Below are 17,581 nucleotides of genomic sequence, written 5' to 3'. Positions count from 1 at the left end.
TTCCCGAAAGACATCAGTCGGAAAGTTCCACGTGGAAATAATGGCATCCACATCAGCTCTTGCAGGAAGCAAGAACACACAGTGAGACTGCAAACAGATGTCAACACATCTCTTATACTGAGCAAGTGCTCATACCTCTTGAGGTATGGATCTTAGAGCCCTTGTTTACTGGATATTTCCTCTTTTTTCGGTCCATACCATCTCCTCCAGAAACATGGAAAGCAGAGAGCTAGTAATAGAAGAGGAGTGTTTCACGGTATCGCAGAGGAACCAGTGCTGATAGCTCTTCAGGTAAGCATTTTAGAACCCATGTTTACTAGGCATTTTTTGGTCCATACTACCCCATCTGAAAGTTTGTCGGTGTAGTTATGTTTCACCTGTATACTGTGCAATCCACTGTGAAGTGCATGGCAGAGTGTACTCTCGTTTTTACCACTTACTAGGGCTTCTTGCTGTTCCCCGTGCGTATGCGACTTGAGTTTTCTGTCGCACGAGAGCTGATATGGATACCGGTTACTTGCACGTGGGGCTTTCTGACTGACCTCTTTCGGGAAAATTCAGCCACCATGTATTTAGAGGGCCTGATGATAAAGTGTGTCGTCGAAACCGGTTTCCAGCAAATTGATAATGAAATTACAGATTGCGGTAATGATGAAAATTGTGATATATCTAAATGATATGTTGCTCTGTCTTTTCCTCTGGCGTTAGTTACATTTATGTTGAAGAATTTCGTTAACGTCAATTACCACTAAATTAAACTGATCGCCACACTTGGGAATCTTAAGCTCAACCCAAGCTGCAACTAACCTCTAGGAGAGAAACGTGTCAGACTAGAACATATCCAAAATTTTTCTGCGCGTGTGTCCATTCTTGCGCCAGGAGGTCTGAGGGACTGCGGCCGTTCACTATTGCAAGGAACACCTACAGCCGTCCTTACGTTGTCATTTATTGTGTAACCACCAGTTTCGGTGCTTCAACGCACCATCTTCAGGCCCCGGGTGATTCTTAAGGGTTTATCACGATCTATATATACGATGCGTGAGTGGCCAACAGCTGGTTTACGCAGACCACCTGTAACTGACGTTGTCTCTCCAACCATCAGGAGCTGATGGGTGGGAGAGATGACATCACAGATACAGGTAGTCTGCGTAAACCAGCTGCTGGCCACTGATGCATCGTACACTGAAGAACCAAAGAAAGTGGTAGACGCACGCCTACTCAAATACAGAGGCATGTAAGGAGGCAGAATACGGCGCAGTTGTCAGATCGTTTACTGCTGCTGCAATGGCAGGTTGTCAAAAATTAAGTGAGTTTGAACGTGGTGTTGTAGCAGGAGCAGGTTCGATGCGACACAGCATCTCCAAGGTAGCGATGAAGTCGAGATTTTCCCGTACGAACATTTCACGATTGTACCGTGCATATCAGGAATCCGGTGTAGCATCAAATCTCCGACGTCGCTGCGGCCGGAAAAGATCCTGCAAGAACGGGACCAGCGACGGCTGAAGAGAATCGTTCAACGTGACAGAAGTGCAACCCTTGCGCAAATTGCTGCAGATTTCAATGCTGGCTCAACAAGTATCAGCGTGAGAACCATTCAATGAAACATCGTCGATCAAGGCTTTCATCAGAGCCGAAGACCCGCTCGTGTACCCTTGATGACTGCACGACACAAAGGTTTAATCCTCGCATGGGCCAGTCAACATCGACATTGGACAGTTGATGACTGGAAACATGTTGCTTGGTCGGACGAGTCTCGTTTCAAATTGTATCGAGCCGATGGACGTGTAGAGGTATGGAGACAACCACACGAATCCATGGACCCTGCATATCAGCAAGGGACTGCTCAAGCTGGTGGAGACTCTGTAATGGTATAGAGCGTGTGCAGTTGCAATGATATGGGACCCCTGATACATCAAGATACGAGTCTGACAGGCGGCACGTACGTAAGTATCCTGTATGATCAACTGCATCTATTCATTTTGAAACCTCCCCTTAGAAAAATTTATGAATAATTGTGCTGATAAACTCCTTACGTTATTTGATTTTCCAACAGCTGAGTAAAACTGAACGCGCACAGACATTTCTCTCTTTACTTATTCAGATCATTAATAAACTGACACACAATATTTTTAGCGCAACGCAATCTGACTTTCAATAATCCCTAGGAAAGACTGGCCCTGAGTTACAATAACCTATATACCTTTCATGAATCACTTACCTCACAAAAATCTTCGTTACTCGAACTACTGCAATACAGCAAGCGCCACTACTGCCAGCTAAATAAAAGTGAAGGCACTAACTACTGATAGGCATAGTTAGCAAAAGAAAGATTTTGATAGAGAACAAACAATGTATTTACCTTAATAGTGCTCAAAAATTAATATATCTTACAAATTTACTCTTTCTGATGGACACACTTTCAGATCATCCGCTCTCAAAATTCCACCTCCAACTGCGCAACGCTACGCGCTGTTCACATCCAACTGCCCAACACTACAATAGCGAATATTCCAACAATGCTATCCGGCCACAGACTGCACACAGCACAGTCAGTGATTTTCATACAGAGCGCTGCGTGGCGTTACCAATATAAACACCTAAACAGCCTCCTTGCAGTGTCCATTGTGGATTCTGACGGACTTGGGCAATTCCAGCAGGACAATGTGACGCCCGACTCGTTCAGAATTGCTACAGAGTGGCTCCAGGAACACTGTTCTGAATTTAAACACTTCCGCTGGTCACCGAACTCCCCAGACATGAACATTATTGAGCGTATCTGGGATGCCTTGTAACGTGCTGTTCAGAAGAGATGTCCACTCCCTCGTACTCTTACCGATTTATGGACCGCCCTGCAGGATTCGTGGTGTCAGTTCTTTCCAGCACTACTTGAGACATTAGTCGAGTCTATGTCACGTCGTGTTGCGGCACTTCTGCGCTCTCTGGGGCCCTACACGACATTAGGCAGGTGTACCAGCTTTCTTGGCTCTACAGTGTATGTATGGACGCTGTGGGAAGGTTTCAAAGATACAGATAAGCATGACTATCTTTTACAGGTTATTTAAATGTACAGAGACAATAAGGTATAGATTAAAAGAGGATCAGAACTATCAGGAAGAGTAATCACAGATCGCACGGAAGGATTTAACTGTTCATTTCTACTGCGCGGTGTTAGAGAGGGGAACAGTAGATAAACAGTACGAAAGTGGTTCGATGAACCCTCTGTCAGGCAATTAAGCGTGAATTGCAGAGTAGTCACGTAGGTGTGCAGGGTGATTACAACTAAAGTTAAGCTTTCGGTAGAAATAACACCACTGGTCAGAATGGCATCAAATTGCAACGGAATACTGTCGGAGAAGGGGGAAAACGTATGGCAGAAGAAAAATGTAGCAATAGATGGCGCTGTATGCATGATAGTTTAATATTGGTCGACTATAAATGACAAATGAATCATACAATAATGCCTAAGCTGTACGTTTGACAATAAACAAACTGTACTACTCAGTGTTCAAACGGCTCTGAGCACTATGGGACTTAACATCTGTGGTCATCAGTCCCCTAGAATTTAGAACTAGTGAAACCTAACTAACCTAAGGACATCACACACATCCATGCCCGAGGCAGGATTCGAACCTGCGACCGTAGCGGTCACGCGGTTCCACACTGAAGCGCCTTGACCGCACGGCCACACCGGCCGGCACTACTCACAAGGGAACCTCCCCACCGCACCCCCCACAGATTTAGTTATAAGTTGGCACAGTGGATAGGCCTTGAAAAACTGAACATAGATCAACCGAGAAAACAGGAAGAAGTTGTCTGGAACTATGAAAAAATAAGCAAAATATACAAACTGAGTAGTCCATGTGCAAGATAGGCAACATCAAGGTCAGTGTGAGATCAGGAGCGCTGTGGTCCCGCGGTTTGCGTGAGCAGCTGCGGAACGAGAGGTCCTTGGTTCAAGTATTTCCATGAGTAAAAAGTTTCCTTTTTTTATTTTCGCAAAGTTATGATCTGTCCGTACGTTCATTGACGTCTCTGTTCACTGTAATAAGTTTAGTGTCTGTGTTTTGCGATCGCACCGCAAAACCGTGCGATTAGTAGACGAAATGACGAGCCTCTCCAATGGGAACCGAAATCATTTGATCGAAAGGTCATAGGTCAACCGATTCCTTCACAGGAAAACACGTCTGATATATTCTATACGGCACTGGTGATGGCATGTGCGTCACATGACAGGAATATGTTGTCGACCCACCTAACTTGTACACTTGGCGAATGGGTAAAAAGATTCTTCTACCTTACCCGATTTAGGTTTTCTTGTGGATGTGATAATCACTCCCAAAAAGTGATGAAAACATAAGAGTTTGTGACATAAACTGCAAAAAATGAATGCAACAGTTTCACAGTCGCACAGTTTTCCCTGTGCTCTGTCAAAACGTGTGTTTAACGTTTTCAAATTTTTCCGTGTGTAGACCGTCAAATCCTGCGTATGTCCAAGCAAATCTGAACATGTCCTGGAATTTTGGAGAGCGAAATTTTTGTGTCAGTGCCTGAACTTTGATAATTGTCTGAAAATAAAAAGATTAAACTTTTCACTCGAGGGAAGACTTGAACCAAGGACCTCTCGTTCCGCAGCTCCTCTCGCTAACTACGGGACCACGGCGTTCTTGAGCTCACTTTATCCTTCATGTTGCTTATCTTCCATATGGACTACTAAGTTTGTATATTTTGCTTATTTTTTTCATAGTTCCACGCAACTTCTTCCTGTTTTCTCGATTGATCTGTGATCAGTTTTTCGAGGCCTATCCACTGTGCCAGCTTATAACTAAATCTGAGGGGGGTGCGATGGGGAGGTTCCCTTGTCAGTGTGCATCGGTGTCCAGGTGTGATACTGTCAGTTACGTAAGCCCATTGACGACGGCAAGGGTCATATCATATCGGATGGAAAAATCGGTTTTAAATTGTGCCGAGGCCAAAAACCGCATAAAAAGTATCAACCACATTGGTTTTTAATTGTCCTGAGGTCATAAATCGCATAAAAAAACATCAATAAAAATCAAATCGGATTATTAATTTCCGTGTGACCGGCGCAAATCATGTTCAATATGGTGTGCACCGTTTTCTGCAACAAGTTGAAATCGAGAAACAGCATGTTCCACAACTGATCGAAGTGTCAGCTAACGCGTGAAGACGGCGCACTGAAGCGCCGAAAGTGGTAGCTACAGTGCAAATGACGACACAACGACGGCCGTAGGTGTTTCGTTGTCTTACAGTATCCACCGAATAATCGAGGAAGTCGGGCGTACATGAGACTCGGAAATGAAGAAGCTGGCACAGGACAGCAGGTGGTGGCAGACCGCAACAAATGTTGAAATGTGTGAGAAATCTTATGGGACTCAACTACTAAGGTCATCAGTCCCTAAGCTTACACACTACTTCACCTAAATTATCCCAAGGACAAACACACACACCATGCCCGAGGGAGGACTCGAACCTCCGCCGGACCAGCCGCACAGTCCATGATTGCAGCGCCTCAGACCGCTCGGCTAATCCCGCGCGGCAAATTGTTTGTTACACAGTTCTACAATATAAGCGATAATACCCGCTGTTGCTAAGACAAATGTAGCCTTTTGGCAGTTACATTTCACTAAGCATCCAATAAATCTAGCAGCGTTCGCAGGGCGTCCCAAAAAGCAACGAGAAACTTTAGGGACAGGTCCTCTACACAGAAATAAGAAAAAAATGTCCAGTAAACGTGCGCTCTAAGACACATACTTTAAGAGGTGTCAGCACTAGTTCATCTTCGATACTATAAAGTAGAGCTCTTCTACTGCAAGGTCTTTGCTCTGCATATTTTTGGAGGGAGAATTATTGACCAAAACAAGAGAAAAAAGCCTGGCAACAATGGACTCTAAAATGCATACTTTAAGAGCTCCGAACACTTGCTCATTTTCGCTAGTGTATACACTTTAGAGTCCACGGTTACTAGACATTATTTTTCTTTTTATGGCCCATATATCTGCACCAAAATATGAAAAGCAAAGAGCTTGCAAGAGAAGAGACGTTTCATAGTATCGAAGAAGAACACGATATCTCTTAACCTATGCGCTTTACAGCCCATGTTTACTAAACACTTTTTTCTTGTTTTGGTGTAATGAAACTGTTTATAAGTTTGTCGGCTTTTTTCCCTTTGGGGACATACGTTTCAGATATGTTTGTGTGGCGTGCGTACTGTAAGACCTTCGGTACACACATCATCAGATTATTCGACTTGTCGGTCTAACGAAGCAGGCGAGTGTCGGCAATATGTCTCGTGGTCTTATCGTGGAGTGTTTATCTTCTGCCGTTAGGTCAGACGATAGAAATGCCACTTGCACGCTTAGAGTAGCAGATTGACAGTGACCAACTTTAAACATAACTTGATTAATTTTCACATACATTTATTAAAATAATAAGCATAAAAATTACTTAATTTGGTTCTGGATGCTATTTACAACTGACAATCTGAAGTTCCTTTGGTTTTGGTACGTTAATCTTATTCTCACATATCTCTGATATTTGACAAAGTGTCTATACATTTCTCTCCATGGCTATGTACAGGAATATGGTAATCTTATTACGCGCAGACTGAAACTTGACTATAGACTAATGCAGACTAATGCAGACTGGTACAGACTGGAGCACACAAATGTAGACTGACTAATCGTAGCTCTGTACACTCGTTATAATACCTCGCGCGTTCAGGTATCACTGCGCGAGTGTGATCCGCGAGGAGAAAAGGTTCTACGTTAGCAGCAATCTCATTGGCTGCGTTACGTATTAATACGCGGATCGGCGGAAGCAGAATTTGGTCCGTCTCTATGGGAGCGCCATCTCGTAGTGCGGAGACGGACGAGCGCTGCGCCTGCGCTGTTGTGCTTAGCGGGGCGCGCTCTAGTGGGAAAGTTGTGTACTCCCCGACTATGCGGAACTATGTACACAACAGTTTGCCAACACCATGAAAACTCCTGTGAATCTGACATATACACAATGTGATCAAAAGTATCCGGACACCTGCCAGAAAATGACTTACAAGTTCGTGGCGCCCTCCATCGGTAATGCTGGAATTTAATACCGTGTTGGCTCACTCTTACTTAGCCTCGATGGCAACTTCCACTCTCGCAGGCATACTTTCAATGAGGTACTGGAAGGCTTCTTGGGGAATGGCAGTCCGTTCTTCGAGGAGAGATGCACTGACGAGGGTTATCGATGTCGGTCTGTGAGGCCTGCCACGAAGTCGGCGTTCCAAAACATCCCAAAGGTGTTCTATGGGGTTCGGGTCAGGAGTCTGCAGGCCAGTCCATTACAGGGATGTTATTCTCGTGTAACCACTCCGCACAGTCCACGACTGCAGCGCCTGAGACCGCTCGGCTAATCCAGCGCGGCGCAGACCGCAACAAAAGCTGGCGGGAGAGCGGGCAGTCAGCACAAAGAAGAGGCGGAGTACTCACCCCTGGAGGCCCTGGGCTGGCAGGGCTCGGTGTGGAGGATGTAGGGCGGCACCACGTTGTCGCCGCAGCCGCCGCGCTCGCCCGCAGCCACCAGACACGCCCCCAGGAGCGCCAGAGCCAGCCTCGTCATCGCCGTCGCCATGCCGACACCTGCGGGCACGTCACGCGCTCCACACTCTCACCACGGACCAGGCACGCGGCAGCGGCAGCGGCAGCGGCGCCACAGCCCGGATCAGAGTATCCGGCGCGGGCAGCGAAGAGCGCGGACACGACGAACGCTGCCCGCACCACATCCGCAATTCCCTCAGCCACATCCGTAAGTCGTCTATCTTGTTTTTGGGGCTGAGTTCTCTCATACCAGGGGGGACCCAAAAGAAACCGGATTGTTGTCATAAAAAATTTATTGATGAACCTTTTTACAAAATTACTTCAGTCACCTTCAAAATACTCTCCATTACATGCGATGCACTTGTCAAGTCTCTTTTCCCACTGTTGGAAGCATGTTTGGAACTCTTCAGGTTTGATATTGTCCAGTGCCATTTGCGAAGCTGTTTTTACCGCCTCCACATCGTCATAACGCTCCCCTTTTAGCGTTTTTTTTTTTCATTCGTGGAAATAGGAAAAAGTCGCACGGGGCTAGGTCCGGCGAATACGGAGCGTGGGGAACGACAGACCACCTCTGAGGTGCCAAATAGTGGGTCACTCGTAAGGCCGTGTGTGCTGGAGCGTCGTCGTGATGCAGAAACCAGTCACCTGACCGCCAAAGTTCCGGGCGTTTCCTCCTCACATCCTCTCGCAGACGCCTTAAAACATCCAAGTAAAAGTGCCGGTTAACAGTCTGGCCAGGGGGTACGAATTCCCGATGCACAATTCCACGAACATCAAAAAAGACAATGATCATCGTCTTCACATTCGAGCTCACTTGCCTTTCTTTTTTTGGTCTGGGAGAGTTGGGAGTCCTCCACTGGCTTGACGCTTGCTCGGTTTCTGGGTCATACCCGTAACACCAACTCTCATCCCCTGTAATGACTTTGTTCAAGAAGTTTGGATCACGTGCAATCTCTGTTTTCAAGTCCTGACGCACGTTCATGCGGATGGTTTTTTGCTCCTGTGTGAGAAGGCGCGGAACAAATTTAGCAGCAACACGTCTCATGTGCAAATCCTCACTCAAAATCCGCTGGCAAGAGCTCCAACTGATTCCTGTCTCTGCTGAAATTTGGTCGATCGTTTGGCGACGATCCTCGTTGATCTTTTGGCGGACCTTTTCAATATTCTCCTCATTTCGTGATGTTGAAGGGCGTCCAGAAGGAGCTTGGCCTTCAACACACATCTCACCACGTTTAAAGCGCTCAAACCACTCGAAAACCTGTGTGCGGCTCATACGTCCTCCTGGAAAGCTTCCTGAAGCATTTGGTGTGCCTCCGTTGCAGTTTTTTTTTAGCAGGAAACAAAATTTCACACACACTCTTTGTTCTTTTAAAGTTGCCCTAACGACTTCGCATAGGTAACCCGCCAACAGTCAGAGAAACACAATACCACACTTGCACGTTCAGCTCTGCACAGACGCGGTCTGGACTGCTGTTTCATGAAGGCCTGACCTAACACCGTCTAGCGTGAGAACCTTGCACTACGTCTACGAGTGGCAGCGCCCTCGGAGTCCGGTTTCTTTCGGGTCCCCCCTCGTGTATACACTACTGGCCATTAAAATTGCTACACGACGAAGATGACGAGCTACAGACGCGAAATTTAACCGACGATATGCAAATAATTAGCTTTTTAGACCATTCACACAAGGTTGGGCGCCGGTGGCGACACCTAAAACTTGCTGACATGAGGAAAGTTTCCAACCGATTTCTCATACACGAACAGCAGTTGACCGGCGTTGCCTGGTGAAACGTTGTTGTGATGCCTCGTGTAAGGAGGAGAAATGCGTACCATCACGTTTCCCATTGTGATAAAGGTCGTATTGTAGCCTATCGCGATTGCGGTTTATTGTATGCCGACATTGCAGCTCGCGTTGGTCGAGATACAATGACTGTTAGCAGAGTATGGAATCGGTGGGTTCAGGAGGGTAACACGGAACGCCGTGCTGGATCCCAACGGCCTCGTATCACTAGCAGTCGAGATGACAGGCATCTTTTCCGCATGGCTCTAACGGATCGTGCAGCCACGTCTCGATCCCTGAGTCAACAGATGGGGACGTTTGCAGCACGGCAACCATCTGCACGAACAGTTCGACGACGTTTGCAGCAGCATGGACTATCAGCTCGGAGACCGTGGCTGCGGTTACCCTTGACGCTGCTTCACAGACAGGAGCGCCTGCGATGGTGTACTCGACGACGAACCTGGGTGCACGAACGGCAAAACGTCATTTTTTCGGATGAATCCAGGTTCTGTTTACGGCATCATGATGGTCGCATCTGTGTTTGGCGACATCGCGGTGAACGCACATTGGAAGCGTGTATTCGTTATCGCCATACTGGCGTATGACCCTGCGTGATGGTATCGGGAGCCATTGATTACACGTCTCGGCCACCTCTTGTTCGCATTGACGGCACTTTGAACAGTGGACGTTACGACCCGTGGGTCTACCCTTCATTCGATCCTTGCGAAACCCTCCATTTCAGCGGGATAATTCACGACCGCATGTTGCATGTCCTGTACAGGCCGTTCTGGATACAGAAAATGTTCGACTGCTGCCCTGGCCAGCACATTCTCCAGATCTCTCACCAATTGAAAACGTCTGGTCAGTGGTGGCCGAACAACTGGCTCGTCACAATACGCCAGTCACTACTCTTGATGAACTGTGGTATCGTGTTGAAGCTGCATGGGCAGCTGTACTTGTACGCGCCATCCAAGCTCTGTTTGACTCAATGCTCAGGCGTATCAAGGCCGTTATTACGGCCAGAGGTGGTTGTTTTGGGTACTGATTTCTCAGGATCTACGCACCCAAATTGCGTGAAAATATAATCACATGTCAGTTCTAATATAATACGTTTGTCCAATGAATACTCGTTTATCATCTGCATTTCTTCTTAGTGTAGCAATTTTAATGACCAGTAGTGTAATTAAAAGGTAAACTTTCGAAACGCTGTAGAAATAACACCACTGATCAGAATGACGTCAGATTGCAAAGGAATATCATCGGAGAACGGGGAAAACGTATGTTAGAAGAAAAAAAGTGTGAAAATTGATCAATAGATAGCGCTGTATGTGTCAGAATACGTAAATGCAAACACCTGTCATGCGCACGATCCATTGAAGTTGGTATAAACATGCCAGGTACACGGCTTTTCCTCCTTTCGCGTCTGCGACGTTCGCCATGACTGTCTCAATGCAGGATCGCGCTCTGCTTGTAAAGCTGTATTTCAAGAATGATCTCTGTTCACTGTTGCTCTGCAGAGCTTCCGGACGCTGAAGCGTTTGAGAAAAGGCGTTGGTCCGATGACTGCCGTGGCTCTGGAGAAAATGATTCGCAAATTCTAAAAGACGGTTTATTTTGATATATAAACCTGGTAGAGGGCGGAAACGAATTGATTCGACGTTAGAGGAAGCAGTGGCCACAGCAATACAGGAGGAGACGCGTGTTGATGTGCAAACGTTTAGTGCACGGAGAATTGCCCGGACATTGGACATACCTGTGATCACTGTGCGTAAAATCCTACCGAGCATCCTTCTTTGCTATCCACTCAAAATTACGCATGTGCACGAGTTGCTCCCTGTTGACCTGCCAGCAAGAGAGACCTTTGCTTTAGAATTTCTTGTTTGCATGGAAGTGGACAATGGTTGGCTGTGGAAGATGATGTGGAGAGACGAAGCCCACTTCCATCTGACGGGATATCTCAATACACAGAATTGACGAGTATGCGCAACGGAAAATCCTCACGCAAATCTACCAGTACTACTTCATCCTGGAAAGATCACTGTGTGGTGCAGACGTACGGCATGATTTATCATAGGGCCATATTTTGCCGGAGAGACAGGCGCTTCCTGTCCTGTTACCTGTACCGTCACTGGTAACCGCTGTGATTGTCTTTTGCGCAACCACGTCATTCCAGCTCTCCAACAGCGTGGATATGTGGATGGGATCATTTTTATGCAAGATGGCGCACCTCCACACATTGTAAATCCAGTGAAGCAGCTGCTGAAGCACCATTTCGGAAATGTAAGAATTATCAGCCTTCATTTCCGTACAGCCTGGTCGTCCCGATCACCGGATCTTAATCCGTGTGACTTCTGGCTGTGGGGCTGTCTGAAAGATGTTGTGTTCAGTGTTCCGATTGCAAAATTAGCTGCATTGGAGGCACGCGTTGCACAACACATTGTGAACGTAACCCCAGAAACACTTCGATCAGTTGTGGAAAATGCTGTTTCTCGATTTCAGGTTTTTGCAGAAAACGGTGGACAGCATATTGAACATGTTTTGCAGCAGTCACACGGAAATTAATAATCCGATTTGATTTTTATTGATGCTTTTCATGCGGTTTATGGCCTCAGGACAATTAAAAACCAATGTGATTGATACTTTTTATGCGGTTTTTGGCCGCAGCACAATTTTAAAAACCGATTTTCCCATCCGATGTGATATGACCTTGCCGCCGTCAATGGGCTTACGTAACTAACAGCATCACACCTGGACACCGATGCACACTGAGTAATACAGTTTGTTTAACGTCAAACGCACACCTTAGGCATTGTTGTATGATTCATTTGTCATTTATAGTCGACCACTATTAAACGCCGGCCGCTGTGGCCGTGCGGTTCTAGGCGCTTCAGTCTGGAACACGTGACCGCTACGGTCGTAGGTTCGAATCCTGCCTCGGGCATGGATGTGTGTGATGTCCTTCGGTTAGTTAGACTAAAGTAGCTCTAAGTTGTAGGAGACTGATGACCACAGATGTTCCATAGTGCTCAGAGCCATTTCAACCATTTGAACCACTACTAAATTATCATGCTTACAGCGCCATCTGTTGCTACATTTTTCTTCTGGTATACATTTCGCCCCTTTTCCGATAATATTCCGTTGCAATTTGACGCCATTCTGACCAGTGGTGTTATTTCTACCGCGGTTTGAAAGTTTAATTGTAATCACCCTGCACACCTACGTGACTACTCTCCAGTTCACGCTTAATTGCCTGACAGAGGGTTTTGTCGAACCACTTTCGTAATATTTGTCTACTGTTCCCCTCTCTAACACCGTGCAGTAGAAGTGAACAGTTAAATCCTTCCGTGCGAACTGTGATTACTCTTCCTGATACTTCTGGTCGTGCATATCTGTATCTTTCAAACCCACCGACACTTTTGCTCTAGAAACAGAGCCATGCGCTTCTGCTAGAGCTGCAGCAACACGGCATCAACTTTAGCGCCGATGCCTGCGGCGCCGTGGGTCTCGTGGGGGACAGAGTGAGTCCAGTTTCGCAAGATCTCCGCTTGCGCAATGGGTGTTGCTTTTTTATAGGGGAGATTTTCCTTCTCCAAAAAAATCGTAATACCGGAGCATAAAACATCTTGCATATCGGTGTTTGACACTGTTTTATACGTGAATGTTTGATTCTTTAAACGCTCGAGGGGGTTTACTGATTTCTACCGAAATTTATATGTGTGGATTATGATACGCAGGCAGGTGTTAGAGCACGAACCGAAAATTCCAAGGGATTGAGTGCCCTAGAAGAGCCTTCATTCCGCTTCGTGGGAGCATGCGGTAACTGCTAAGCGCCTTCTGTTACTACGAAACGGAACTGAGTGACGCAATGCAGCAGCTGGTAGGACGGAGCACACAGGATACACGTGTGAAAGTCGCGGAAAACCGCGAAGAAGGGAATGTCGCCACCTTTACTCTTTCCAGATGTCGGCAACATCTCTGTCCTCTGCAGGAAACAGCGCTTTGAAACCGATATAGTGGTACTCGGTCCTCAATGAACATTAAACAATAATACACTGCTGACCATTAAAATTGCTATACCAAGAAGAAATGCAGATGATAAACGGGTATTCATTGGACAAATATATTATACTAGAACTGCCATTTTCACGCAATTTTTCTGCTGTGTACCAACGTTTGCGTGATACCGGATCTTATTGCAGATTACCTGGGCAGGGACGCTGTCGCACGGTAAGAATGCTGCAATTTGAGGAAGCTGTCTTGCAGCATGTGGAGCAGGATCCTTCAATCAGCACTCGTGCAATTGCACATAACATGGGGACAAGTCAGACGAATGTAAGAACAGTCCTTCGAGAGCAATTTTTACTTACAGCGTGTCCACTACCTGGAACCAGTTGATTATCCACCCAGAGCACAGTTTTCGCAGTGGTACCTGGAACAGTGTGAAATGCATTCTGCATTTCCATCCTCTGTGTTGTTTACCGATCAAGCAACGTTCAGGCGTGATGGAGTCTTCAACATGTACAATTCGCATGTTACTAGCGCTCATCAAGTGCGGTTCTTCGTTAATGTGTGGGTCGGTGTTGTTGCGAGCTGTTTAATTGGGCCGTATCTGCTACCTAGGCCATTAAATGTTAGGCACTATTACCATTTTCTCGCCAGAGCATTGCCATAATTGCTGGAAGACGTCCCGCTCCCTACAAGACAACGCATGTGGTTTCAACATGACGGGGCGCCGGCACATTTGAGTCGTCGTGTGCGTCGATTCCTGGACCGACGGTTCCCAGAAACGTGGATTGGCAGAGGTGGTCCTATACCATGGCCTGCTCGATCCCCAGGTATGTGCCCTCTGGACTGTTTTGTGTGGGGAGAGATGCGCAACCTTATTTACGCAACTGTTGTTGCCTCAGTAGAGGTTCTGGTTGCCCTGATAGTAGCAGCAGCAGGAGCAATTCAGGATACTCCTGGGGTTTTTGCCCGTGTCAGACAGAACATGATCCGACGGTGTAATCTTTGTTTACGTGTCAATGGAGGCATTTTTGAAAATTTGGCCGGTCGTGGTGGCCAAGCGGTTCTAAGCGCTGCAATCCGGAACCGCACGACTGCTACGGTCGCAGGTTCGAATCCTGCCTCGGGCATGGATGTGTGTGCTGTCCTTAGGTTAGTTAGGTTTAAGTAGTTCTAAGTTCTAGGGGACTGATGACCTCAGATGTTAAAGTCCCATAGTGCTCAGAGCCATTTGAAACATTTTTGAAAATTTACTGTATTTGAAATTGGGTTGTGTTAATGTGTTACCTCTTGGTGATAAAAAAATTAGGAAAGTGTTTGTTGGTTTAATTAATTTGCCGCCAGAGAAATCTTCCTCTACCGGCTTAAATATTCCTCATAGGAGAAAATGGCATTAGGGAAAAATATTTGTTTTCAACCTCCCAGAGTTTGTCGGTTTAAATACTTTTCACCCTTTATAAAGGCTTTCTAGAGCTTCACGCAAACTTTAATGCAGACGCGTTGCTCCTCTGTCTCTGCCATCTCGGAATTCCTTGAGACACAACGTTCTTCACAACACAGCACTGGACAATAACTAACAGACATACAACAATGAAACTTCCGCTAGTTGCACTTTAAACACGAGCATGTGCAGCCGGCGGGGGAGGCCGAGCGGTTCTAGGCGCTACAGTCTGGAACCGAGTGACCGCTACGGTCGCAGGTTCGAATCCTGCCTCGGGCATGGATGTGTGTGATGTCCTTAGGTTAGTTAGGTTTAAGTAGTTCTAAGTTCTATGGGACTGATGACCTTAGAAGTTAAGTGCTCAGAGCCATTTGAACCATTTGAGCATGTGCAGGGATGCAAATCACATTTCGCTCCAATAAACCATTATGAATGTTCCGGAACTTTTTTGAATAGACTTCGTACGTCAAATGCTCTTAATTTTTGCCCTGTTCGGATAATTCATTTGTAGATTTTTGGTCTTAGACTATATTTTTATTTTTTTCGTGCTTTCTGAACAAAACTTGAAATTACAAAACTAAAAAAAGGCGGTCGGAAGTTTTATGAAATGTTTCGTCTAGAAGTAATAAACAAAATAGACTGACGCGCCAAAGAAACTGGTACAGGCGGGCGTACTCAAATACAGAGATATGTAAACGGACAGAATACGGCGCTGCGGTCGGCAACGCATATTTGAGACAAAAAGTGTTTGGAGCAGTTGTTAGATCAGTTACTGCTGCTGCAATGGCGGGTTATCGAGATTTAAGTGAGTCTGAACGTGGTGTTACACGCAGCGCACGAGCGATGGGCCGCAGTATCTCTGAGGTAGAAAGATTTTCCCGTCCGACCATTTCACGAGTGTACCGTGAATGTCAGGAATCCCGTAAAGCATCAAATCTCCGACATCGCTGGAGACGGAAGAAGATGGTGCTAGAGCGGACCAACGACGACGGAAGAGAATGGTTCAACGTGACAGAAGCGCAGCCCTTCCGAAAATTACTGCAATCTTCAATGCTGGGCTCTCAACAAGTGTCATCGTGCGAATCATTCAACCAGACATCATCGATATGGTCTTTCGGAGATCAAGACGCACTCGTGTACTCTTGATGACTGCATGACACAAAGCTTCAGGCCTCGCCTGGCTCCGTCAACACCAACATTGGACTGTTGATGACTGGAAACATGTTGTCTAGTCGCACGAGTACGGTTCCAAATTTTATCGAGCGGATGGACGTGTACGGGTATGGAGACGACCTCATGAATCCCTGAACACTGCACGTCAGCAGGGGACTGTTGAAGCTGGTGGAGGCTCTGTGATGGTGTGGGGCGTGTGCGGTTGCAGTGATACTACTCTGACAGGTGAGAAGTACGTAAGCACCCTGTTTGAATTCCAGCACTCATTCGTGTCCATTGTGTATTCCAACGGACTTGGGCAATTCCAGTACGACAATGTGACACCCCACACGTCCAGAATTGCTACAGAGTGGCACAAGGAACACCGTTCTGTGTTTAAACACTTCCGCTGGCCACCAAACACCCCAGACATGAACATTGAGCATATCTGGAATACCTTCCAACGTGCTGTTCAGAAGAGATCTATACCCCATTGTACTCTTACGGATTTATGGACAGCTCTGCAAGTTTTATGGTGTCAATTCCCTCGAGCTCTACTTCGGACATTAGTCGAGTCGATGCGGCGTCATGTTGCGGAACTGCGTGCTCATGGGGGCCCTACACGATATTACGTGGGTGTACCACTTTGTTTGGTTCTTCAGTGTAGATAAGAGAAACATTTGATGCGTCTCGTTTACTGTATACGACTTCGAGCATCATTCCAACATTCCGCAAATGGTTTTTCAAATCTAGTTTATTTATTGCTTTTAGACAAACTATTTCACAAAACATTTTACCATATTTCTTCCAAAAAAATTTTACATGTAATAATTATTCTAACGAAAGTGAGATAACAGCGGGTGGCTTACCTGTGATGCTCAGCCAGCCAACGCTCAGTCACTACGGCAGTTGGAATGTCGTGCGCCTCCGTTTTTAAAACATCAGCGCTATGTCGAGGCCTATCTAATCAGGGGGGTGAGACTCCTGGACTCGGAAAACTGCTCGCGATTGGCGAGGTGGTCACACCTGTCGGGCGCCCCCACCCACCACCAGGGGGCACCGGTAGACCCCGGAACGCGGGAAACTGCCGGCGGGAACGCCCCTGGCTAATCAGCAAGGACTGCGCAGGAAGGCAAACGAATTAGCGGCAGAAAAAAAGTGAGACAAAACGCCCGCGGCGGGACAAAAAGTTACTGCCGTCCGATGGGTATTCACAGTGTAGGCAGCGGTACCTATTGTGCGCTTGATTTAAGGCGTCCCGGAAAAGCGGGCGACCGGTCCGAGTATCGACTGCGGCGATAACGTCACTTCCTCCACATTTGTCTCAGAGACAGGTTCTAGCGGAGGGCAGGCACTTGTCCATTTCACGTCCAGTCGAAAATTCATTCGGCGTGACGGAGTGCGCATATCGTTCCAGTAAATAAAAAGAGCAGGGTGTTGCCCACGTGGCGTATGTGTCCAGTGCTGATGGGAGACACTGACCGGTAAAGGCCGCACGACAAGGTGAAGGCCGAAAATGTTGCTCAAATCCAGGATTTTTTATATCCGTACCGGAATTTAGTAGAGAAATGCAATTTGCTGAAATGAACAAAGCATACTTTGAAGTTATTA

The 17,581-nt window shown here is 46.6% G+C and overlaps 1 protein-coding gene across 1 annotated transcript in view; it reads right to left on the bottom strand.

The window, feature by feature from the left end:
* The window catches only part of LOC126210308 (peroxidase-like), a 190,161-nt gene extending 173,180 nt beyond the window's left edge, over window positions 1-16,981 (bottom strand). Inside the window, exons 1-2 of the mRNA XM_049939504.1 lie at window positions 16,840-16,981; window positions 7,488-7,637 (exon numbers count right to left, since the gene is read on the bottom strand). Of these exons, the coding sequence (XP_049795461.1) occupies window positions 7,488-7,629 (142 nt within the window). The 5' untranslated portion in view covers window positions 7,630-7,637; window positions 16,840-16,981. The remainder of the gene's footprint in view (window positions 1-7,487; window positions 7,638-16,839) is intronic.
* Window positions 16,982-17,581: the final 600 nt, after the last annotated feature.

The sequence above is a fragment of the Schistocerca nitens genome, chromosome 10 (assembly GCF_023898315.1).
Source record: "Schistocerca nitens isolate TAMUIC-IGC-003100 chromosome 10, iqSchNite1.1, whole genome shotgun sequence".
In the NCBI taxonomy this organism is placed as follows: Eukaryota; Metazoa; Arthropoda; class Insecta; order Orthoptera; family Acrididae; genus Schistocerca; species Schistocerca nitens.
Note: the sequence above shows the minus strand (reverse complement) of the source record. Positions and strands in the feature narration are given on the sequence as shown.